The sequence below is a fragment of the Pleurodeles waltl genome, chromosome 4_2 (genome assembly GCF_031143425.1).
Source record: "Pleurodeles waltl isolate 20211129_DDA chromosome 4_2, aPleWal1.hap1.20221129, whole genome shotgun sequence".
Taxonomy (NCBI): domain Eukaryota; kingdom Metazoa; phylum Chordata; class Amphibia; order Caudata; family Salamandridae; genus Pleurodeles; species Pleurodeles waltl.
Genome location: NC_090443.1, coordinates 416846436 through 416856618, shown reverse-complemented (window position 1 = coordinate 416856618; position 10183 = coordinate 416846436). Strand labels below are relative to the sequence as shown.

The 10183-nt window shown below is 43.0% G+C and overlaps 1 protein-coding gene across 2 annotated transcripts in view; it reads left to right on the top strand.

Moving 5' to 3' along the window:
• The first annotated feature begins 602 nt into the window (after positions 1-602).
• The window catches only part of EDEM3 (ER degradation enhancing alpha-mannosidase like protein 3), a 367252-nt gene continuing 357671 nt past the window's right edge, over positions 603-10183 (top strand). The window contains exon 1 of one of the 2 annotated variants that reach the window (XM_069231637.1): positions 603-863. In XM_069231637.1, coding sequence (XP_069087738.1) covers positions 748-863 — 116 coding nt within the window. In that variant the 5' untranslated portion in view covers positions 603-747. The remainder of the gene's footprint in view (positions 864-10183) is intronic. The other variant, XM_069231638.1, reaches the window with a different exon arrangement.

Here is a 10183-nt window from a genome sequence, read left to right as displayed (position 1 = left end):
CATTTTTTTTTTTAGAAATTTACAATGCAAGCGGTACTTTAAATTTTTATTGCTACTTTGACTATCTATCGACATTGTATTACTATCTGGTTTGACAGTGTTTACCTTTATATTTAGTATTTTATGTTTTCTGTTTATAAAGTAGCATTGTTAGTTCACATTTTATCGATAATGAACTAGTACTTAGACTCTGCAAACATGGCCGCTTAGTTAACAGTAGTCTTGACGCGGAAGACGACGGGTTTCACGTTGGTCAAACTTAAACTGCATCAGTTAAAGCTTATGCAAAAATAAATATTTAATTAGTAAATATTAATTTCGCGTGATAATCAGTATCGGGGTATTACAAAATGGTTTGTTTTACATATCTCATCAACTCTGCAGGTAACAGGTGAAAATGTATCCGTATTTTTGTTGAAACAATATAGGCATGCTTGTCAACATGGACATTTCTATTTTGTGTTATATAGATGACCGGGCTTCGTGATGTTTGCACATAATATACATAGATTCGAAGCAGTACAAGATGGCCGCAACCGTGAATCATGTTGGAGATAGCTGTTTCTCTCTGGCTTGCACAGTCAATGCCAACCCTTGGGCTGGACTTGCGCATGCGCTCGAGACGTTGTCACCTGGCCTACATTGGAGCAGAGCGGGCGGTGCAGGAACGTCTGCTAGGCACAGGCACAGTGGGAGGATGTGCTGCTCTCCCTCTGCCTCGCGGGCTTAGCCCCCCTGTCTGCTGCCATGAGCCGGGAGATGTGCCCGTCCCGGGGCTGTGCGCTGCTCTGCTTGGTGCTGCTCTGTGGGAGCGCCCGCCCGGGGGAAACAGCCATGGGCCGGGTGGAAAAGCAGAGTCTCAGGTAAGGGGTTTTTGTGCAGGGGTTTCTCCGCGAGACCCAGGGTCCTCATGTGATAGTGCTATGCCTGAACAACCGTTGACATTTAGACCTATGGCATCAAGAGAACCATTGACGGCACCTACGGAGCTATTGCCGCCGTATACGAGCCGATGGAGTGATTGCTGTCTTATTTTCGTCTGTGCAATTAATATCCGACATCTTCCTTAGCTTTGGTGGAATGACTGACCAAATTCCATGTTCCTGTATAGCTACTATCAGCACGTTCTTTCAGTTCACATAAACACACAGACCGTGTACTTGGCTTTCGATGGATTTCTGACAGTGCTTGTAGAACCGCAGGAAGGTGTTGTGAAATGCCTGTACTTCCTGAACCGGCCATAAAAATGAGACTTTCGATGTACGTTTTGATACCAGCTTTCACCATGGTGCAGTGCTGTAAATAATACGTGGCCCTAGCCTTTATGCCTTAGTTTCTCTTTTTAATATTCGTGGAATAGAAACCCGTGCTTGACAAATTCATAGAACCTTCCTTTACAATAGTAATTATTTAGTAGTGAGTAACATTAGGGCAGCGTATAAAGCATCAACGATAGTGCACGTGGCATTATACGTGTAAGCAGCGCAGTGAATTTAAAAGCATTTACTTTTTGGTTTACATGTTAGAAACGTGGACTTTATGTAAAACGTTGAATTCCCCTTTCCAGCACTAATTTACACACTCCTCCAATACACAAATACGAATGTAGAGGTTTTCGCAGCACGTTTGTACTTATTCTTCCCGTGACACCTGTTATTCCACTCCTCTCATGGTAGTTTGAAAATGGCTGTCGGCCACAGTGAGATTTTAAACTTTGCTTGCAGATCTTCGCATTAGGAAACGAACCCATTGAGGTGGACGTGGAATGACTATTTTGCTAGTCAAGCATGACAGCTGGTAAAATAGCTCAGTGTACGCTGTCCACAGCTGAGATGTTTATTCGAAAAGTCAGTGCTTCATATAGTAGTACATTATCTCTGGTGTTTAGTGTGTTTTCTACAGTGTGTAATTTCCAAGTCATAGATTTGAATTCTAGAAGACAGTTAAGTAGGCGCACGCTTTTGTTGCAGACAATCTGTTGTAATCTGCAGGTCAGTTTTTCTATTGCTGGTAAGATAATTAATTTATGTACAAGTTGCAAAGAGTTGCTTGTTAGCAATAAGACATGTGAGACTCCAGAGCTAACTCGAGCTTTCATTCTAATAGGAAGGTGATAATTACCATCTATAATAAAATACCAGGAAACAATTACTTTTCTGTTGTAGATGTTTGGTTGGTAATAGCTTTATCCACCAAATCATACAGTAAATTTAAAATCATGCTCTTTTTCTTCCTTGCATTGAAGGCAGTCTCAAAGCATGTGCAAGATCACTTAACTACATAAAATGACATTTCCAAAGGCTATCACCACTAGGGTAGCCACTACCATGAGGGCTTACAGTCTTCCTGTTCCTCACATCCCCCTCTTCCCCTCCCTTTTCAGGTTTCTTTGTTAAGGTCTTGTACAGAAACGATGGACCAAGTAGTGAATGCTTTCTAGGTCTCAACCCTTCACCACCGTGCTGGCTCAGGACAATGACCTCTAACAACAATTTATGCTGTCAGCACAAAGAGAAACGCTTAGGTAGTGGGTGCTTTGCAAATGCAGTCAGTCACAATCATCAACAGCCTCTGATACTTCTGAAGAATCAGTGACACTGGTAGCATGATTGACAGTAATCACTGTTCACCCAGTTGGGCTGGTTGTATTATACATGTGCTGGTCTATATGATTAGACAGCGGATGTCAGACCCCAGTTTGTGGAGTGGGGCAGGGCACAGGGCAAGCAGGGACTACAGGACCCCAACCATGGTTGTTTGCCACTGGTGCCTTTGAGCTCATCCTATTTAGGTTCTAAATTCTGGACCAAGTAGAACCCTTCCCATACTTGACTGACGACGTAGCAAGGGCAAGCAGTCACAGGCTTCTCAAGGAAATTCTGTGTGTGTGTGTGTGAGAGAGAGGGAGAGGAACAAGCTAGGAACTCTACAATCACAGTAACTTCAATGCCCAGACCAGCACTTGTCACATCACTAATAAATATTAGATCGTACAATCCACTTTGCTGGGCAGTGATCATGGCCATGATCCTCTTTTATTGCATTACACTCACTGCCTTCTGCCCCTGTGCACTTCCATCCGTGTTACCCTTATGAGATTGCCCCCTCTCCCCCAGTAATTATGAAAGAAGCATGAATCGCGCTATGGTGCTGTTTCTGGTGCCCCACAAGTTAAATGTTCAATCAGTTTGTGCATTTGCGTGTTCTTATCCCTTGTAGTGTAGTGGGCAGGAAGTGATTTTCTGGCGTTTAACTTATGCGGATCCAGGGGCTTTGTCTTTCTCCACCGACAAAGTCTTGTGTAGTTGGATGGAGTCCTCAGAAGCTGCGGAGGAGGCCAGGCCTGGCCTGCTTCTCTTCTTATGCAACCCTTCTGGTTCAGTCCAGAGTAGACAGCAGTCCTGGCTCTTCCATGTAGGTGTGGATCTGATTTCTGTGGCCTTAACCAGCCAGAGAGAAGAATGTAGCCCCACTTGTGCTGTTGGTTGATGCCGAAGCAGGTACAGGCCCTGACTGGGGTGATATGATCACCAGGGTAGTTGCAGCCTCCTTCTTGCTTACTTATTGCCACAGTAGTTCAGCATCTACCAAACTAACACTATTACCAATAAAGTTGGGCATGTACGTTCATATAGGATTTTCGCAGTTCCTACCAAGAACCTTATGAGAGACTCAGTCGTTCTGCAGCACCGGTTACGCCTTGCTTTTCTTTTGGGCAGTCAGCATTCTATCGTATACCGCCATCTAGGGGCACATTGGGCTGGTCCGCGATAGTCTCTCCTCCTGCAGAGGTATGCACGCTCCTTCCTTCTCTCATCCACAACATGGCCACAGTGTATTGTGAGGTTTTAGTGCAATGCTTTGCCATTGCTTGTTATAGAAATAGACCTCAGTCAAGTAATAGCCTTAAGAACTCCCTGGAAAATGGTTGGCCCATCCTATTTTTTAGGGACCAGGATGAGACCCGATGTTGAAGCATGCCACTAATGGGAGTTGGTGAGGGTCTTAGAAACAAACCAGTATTCTTAGAAACAAACCAATAAGGATTGCTGACATAACTGCTTAACTTATATGCTCATGGCAGGGCTATAGGATACCTATATTTTGTGGAGTGAGTCAGGGAAAGAGTATTTATACTCCCTGTGAAAAGCACCCCCCAACACAAATGTGCGAAATTGTGGTGATCTTTAGTGGGTACATACTCTGTGACGTAGGCAAAAAGCTGTGGTCACACTGTCGTTAGGTATGCTGCTACCAATGTTATTTGTCCTATACCCAGGACAGGAACAGTAGTCCCCATCCATTATGAGGGCCTGCTTGTTGCGCCTATCTATGTGACGGGGTTGATCTAGTACTTCACAGAGCCAGGTCCTTACCTAGGTCTGAGTGATCATACTAAGATTAGTGTGACACTAGGGCCAAAATAAAAGTCAGGATTCTAGGTGCACACAAAGTCGGGCTCTCAGGACAGGTGAACATGTCACGATATCATCCAGGGGACAGACGTTTCTCAACAGCTTCACAGCATTCTCACTACTAGTTCCAATCCATTCTTTCTACTTGAACATGAAGACATTTATCTCTTGCGTGTTCTTGGCGGAAGACTGAACTTTACAGTATTTACATGAGTGGGACAGAAGTTAACCCAGGGACATGGTGTGGGCAAATTCGAATTGGAGAAATGTGCGATATGAGCAGACAGTGTTTTCCATTTTGCTGCCAACCTCAAACATTCAACTTCATAAAGAAATATCAAGAACTATGTTTCTTCCATCTAGATTACCTGGCCCAGAAATCATTATCACCCCTCAAATAAATGAAATACTAACAGCTGTGTGCCAAGCTCAGTTTCTTTATAATTCTTTCACCTCTCTGATACAAAGGAAGGTCAAATGGGCCTCCCTGTCTGCAAGGGAGCAAATTGATGAGGATAAATGAGATTGCCACAACTACCCAAATGGCAGAAAATTCCCTCTGGGGATTGTGTTCTCTCCCTTGCATAAACCTTCGGCCCTAGTTGCCCTCACAATTCCTGATTTGAAGTGTTATTTCAGCAAGCTGTTACATTCCTTCTGGGGCTTTTTTCAAAATTGGGGTGGTAGGAATTCTCTATTCACCTTATCCTAGGGTGCAAAGAGTATAGACAGTAAGAACAAATCTTCCACTGAGTCAGTGTAATAATATAAGCCACCTATATCCAATAAACGTCCACACCATCCGCGAAGTTAAGCTTTGACTTCTTTCAACTCCCTGTAAGGGGAAGACTGGTACCATAGCTAGGAGCGTGCTAGTAGTGGGCGCATCTTTCCTTTAGCTAATGATTGAGTGTCCTATTCTAGCTCTCTGACCCACAGTTTGGCTGTACTAATGAGGACCTGACCTACATTGCCTACTTTCTGCTGTGCATACCCCCTAATGGATCAGTGTTCCGTTCACCATCCCACCCGCCTTCAACAGTTATCTCTGCAGGAACAAAAGGGGGTCATGGCGGTTTCAGGTAATTTGCTTGTTGGTGGTCGAGAACCACCTATTGCTGAACTATCTGGCCCTTGCTTCCCACTGAGACCAATCCCACTTGGCCTATGTCGGTTCATACCAAGCTCGAGACCCTATAGAAGGCTCGCTTCGCACCTCACCTACCTCTTCCTTTGTGATTGGGAAAGAGTCCCTCGCCCAGGGCTAGATGGCCAGCAGCCATCTGCAGGATTCCCTCCAGCAGCAACTATCCCTACACTGACTGATGGAATTCACCTGAACATTCTCACGCCGGTCACACTGCCACAAAGGCAACTTAGTCTGTTGCCCATACACTCGCTCATCAGACTCTGCCCTTGAACACCAGCTGCAGGATCATGTGGCCCCTGTCTTATTACCTGCTCTGTCACAGAACCATGCACACCAACAGACCTGCTCCCAATCATGCACTTTTATATTCATATAGGGACAATGTGCTCTCACATGTGCCATAATCTATTATGAGTTTATCACAAGCTGTGTTACACAGGTACACATCTTGTAACGTGGTTGTAATATCCGTGTACCATACTATGCTAAACAAAAACAACACTCTGCTTGTTTAACCCAGTGACATTTAAAATCGCAGAAATTGTACCTGTTCATCCATAGATGGTTCGCATATTTAACATGTTTTCACAAGGCATAATCTACTGTGCTGCTGTAGAAATGCAAAGGTGATAGAAGTCCACCTCTTTGTCTGCATAATTGTTCTACACATGCTCAGAAATGTATAATGCCAAAATATGCTATACTTTGCCCATGTTCTTGTGCTGTATCATAGACCCAACACAGGCGCAAACTGACTGCGTCACATTGGAAGTGCCGCCTAGTAAGTGCACTCCAACGCCTTGTTTTCTGGAAGGCTGTACCAGGGATTCCCTTTCTCAAGCAGATGCTGTTGCACACATTGTCTCAGTTACAGATGTGTTAGTGCCTACGCTAGGAACAGCGCAAAAAAATGGATTGCCTCCTTCGGTCAGCACCTGGTACACCCAGTGAGTTTATGCTGTTCTGCAGATCAGGGTAGTGCACCTGATAGGTGCTACGGTGCCTGTTTACAGCAAAGAACTTGGTTTATGCCACCTATCAGGTGCAGTGTTTCGTGAGCTTGCAGAGCAATCTTTAACACTTAATTACAGGGAGTGCAGAATTATTAGGCAAATGAGTATTTTGACCACATCATCCTCTTTATGCATGTTGTCTTACTCCAAGCTGTATAGGCTCGAAAGCCTACTACCAATTAAGCATATTAGGTGATGTGCATCTCTGTAATGAGAAGGGGTGTGGTCTAATGACATCAACACCCTATATCAGGTGTGCATAATTATTAGGCAACTTCCTTTCCTTTGGCAAAATGGGTCAAAAGAAGGACTTGACAGGCTCAGAAAAGTCAAAAATAGTGAGATATCTTGCAGAGGGATGCAGCACTCTTAAAATTGCAAAGCTTCTGAAGCGTGATCATCGAACAATCAAGCGTTATATTCAAAATAGTCAACAGGGTCGCAAGAAGCGTGTGGAAAAACCAAGGCGCAAAATAACTGCCCATGAACTGAGAAAAGTCAAGCGTGCAGCTGCCACGATGCCACTTGCCACCAGTTTGGCCATATTTCAGAGCTGCAACATCACTGGAGTGCCCAAAGGCACAAGGTGTGCAATACTCAGAGACATGGCCAAGGTAAGAAAGGCTGAAAGACGACCACCACTGAACAAGACACACAAGCTGAAACGTCAAGACTGGGCCAAGAAATATCTCAAGACTGATTTTTCTAAGGTTTTATGGACTGATGAAATGAGAGTGAGTCTTGTTGGGCCAGATGGATGGGCCCGTGGCTGGATTGGTAAAGGGCAGAGAGCTCCAGTCCGACTCAGACGCCAGCAAGGTGGGGTGGAGTACTGGTTTGGGCTGGTATCATCAAAGATGAGTTTGTGGGGCCTTTTCGGGTTGAGGATGGAGTCAAGCTCAACTCCCAGTCCTACTGCCAGTTCCTGGAAGACACCTTCTTCAAGCAGTGGTACAGGAAGAAGTCTGCATCCTTCAAGAAAAACATGATTTTCATGCAGGACAATGCTCCATCACACGCGTCCAAATACTCCACAGTGTGGCTGGCAAGAAAGGGTATAAAAGAAGGAAATCTAATGACATGGCCTCCTTGTTCACCTGATCTGAACCCCATTGAGAACCTGTGGTCCATCATCAAATGTGAGATTTACAAGGAGGGAAAACAGTACACCTCTCTAAACAGTGTCTGGGAGGCTGTGGTTGCTGCTGCACGCAATGTTGATGGTGAACAGATCAAAACACTGACAGAATCCATGGATGACAGGCTTTTGAGTGTCCTTGCAAAGAAAGGTGGCTATATTGGTCACTGATTTGTTTTTGTTTTGTTTTTGAATGTCAGAAATGTATATTTGTGAATGTTGAGATGTTATATTGGTTTCACTGGTAATAATAAATAATTGAAATGGGTATATATTTTTTTTTGTTAAGTTGCCTAATAATTATGCACAGTAATAGTCACCTGCACACACAGATATCCCCCTAACATAGCTAAAACTAAAAACAAACTAAAAACTACTTCCAAATATATTCAGCTTTGATATTAATGAGTTTTTTGGGTTCATTGAGAACATGGTTGTTGTTCAATAATAAAATTAATCCTCAAAAATACAACTTGCCTAATAATTCTGCACTCCCTGTATAGAAGTTAGTTCTGTTTTTGAAATATTTATTCAACACATCAGGCTTACCAGTACAGTAGAATTATTTACTATGTGTTCGACCACATGATAATACAGTGTTTCTAGTTCACTTTATAAAACCTCTCTACATGCTACACAGCCACGAAAGAAGTAGAAAGCTGCAACAAGCATCCTTGCTGGCAAAAGTGCTAAGCTGTTGTTGGGCTCTGCTGCTGTTAACTGTATAAGTGTGTGCTCCATAGCCTGCAACCTCTCATCCAAAGGGCATCGAAGGATCAGATGTGTATAATTTGGAATGCAATAAGCTTCGAACTATATTAGCCATAGCCATACACAAAGGTGAAACATGTCTCAGATCTGCCGAAGTAGTGACCTTTTGAATTCTGCAACCAAGAAGTCCTTCTGTGAATAGAAGACCGTGCCATCTAATTTGTTTGATGTTCTCATTGATCATTATTTATTTGTCTTTGAATGCTGGAAGTCAAACATAACTATGGTGTTGCTAGCCAAGTCCACATAGTTAGGGAAAGTACACAGTGTGCTTAATCCAGGGAATGTTTTTGTAACCAATATTCAGTATCTCTATCTATTCTCACCAAAGTTAAATAGTTGCACGTATTCAGTGTTGTATGTAGACACTCTCGAGATACATGAGGGATTAGTTGATATACTAAATGGGCCTCCTTACTCCATTTAGACATCCACCTAGATAACTGTCAGCAAGATAATTAAAAATATTTAGCTAAAAGAAAAGCCAACAGGGTCTCCACTGCCAGTCATACACATTTCTGGTTAAAATTCTCCCATGGTCCCTTTTGTAAGAACTTTATATATTAGCTTGACCAACGTCTCCCACTCACTTGATCAACCAAATGATGAAACCACCTATTGAAAGCAGCCAACAGAACCCGAAGTATAAAAACAGTTGGTTGCAGTATGATGAGGGATCATTTACTACTAATATCCAGGAAAGCTGCACTACTAAGCAATTGGGGAAACACACTATGTTTTCTCAGTTGGCCTCATGCCCTCAGAATAATCCTGAAATGGCTGCTTTAAAATCCGCTGTTAAAATTAACACTCAGAAGGTAAGTAAGGCGTCTCCTTCCATGTAGCTTAGTTTTAAGGGTAAGTGTTTGATTAATTAATGGATTTGCTAATCTTACAAACGGCACTATTCTGATTTAAGAGAATTTGTGCTGGCTTGGGTTCTGTATTACGAGAGATGGGACCATTGACCAGAAAATAGTATGGATTCCGAAGTCTATATCAGTTACTGTGTTTTGGCTATGCTCATAATATGGTTTCTCATTCCAGAATCTGGGCCAGGTACCATTAATGCAACATTTGAAAGCTAGCAGTTTGTCCTTTTCTCTCCTGGCTCCTTGGTGTGGGATAGGTCTGGTGATTTGTTAGGCCAGTAGGCCACCATGTGAACTAAATAAAAGGTTATTTTTTATTAGGATCCAATATATGCTGAAGCAGATCTTTGACACTTGCGCTCTTGCTTGAGACCCAGAAACAGTTGTGACTCTGGACTAGGAGCTTTTATGTGCTGCTAATGTGATTGTTGTGTAACAACAAATGTACAGAAAGAGTGGTGAACTTCGTTTCTGCTTGTTGGAGTTTATTAGCTTGAGGCAAATATTGAATTTTAGTTACTTCATGAAGGCCTAGTGAAACGTGTCCAATAACGAATAGATTGGAATGGTTGTGTCCCTTGCCCATGGCAATATATTCAGACAAATAGCAGAAACTGTTGGTTCAAATTGTGTATCAAGAAGGCACAATTTTTGCTGTAGGAGGCCTGATTAACTGATGAATATATTTGAGACTGGACACTGACAACCAACTTACAGAATGTTCAGAACAATAACATGAATACATCAATTTTTTTTGTCAAATTAATTCCTCACTTTTCAGTGGCTCTATGGTAAGTTGGCAAACCACCAATCATCCCAGTAGG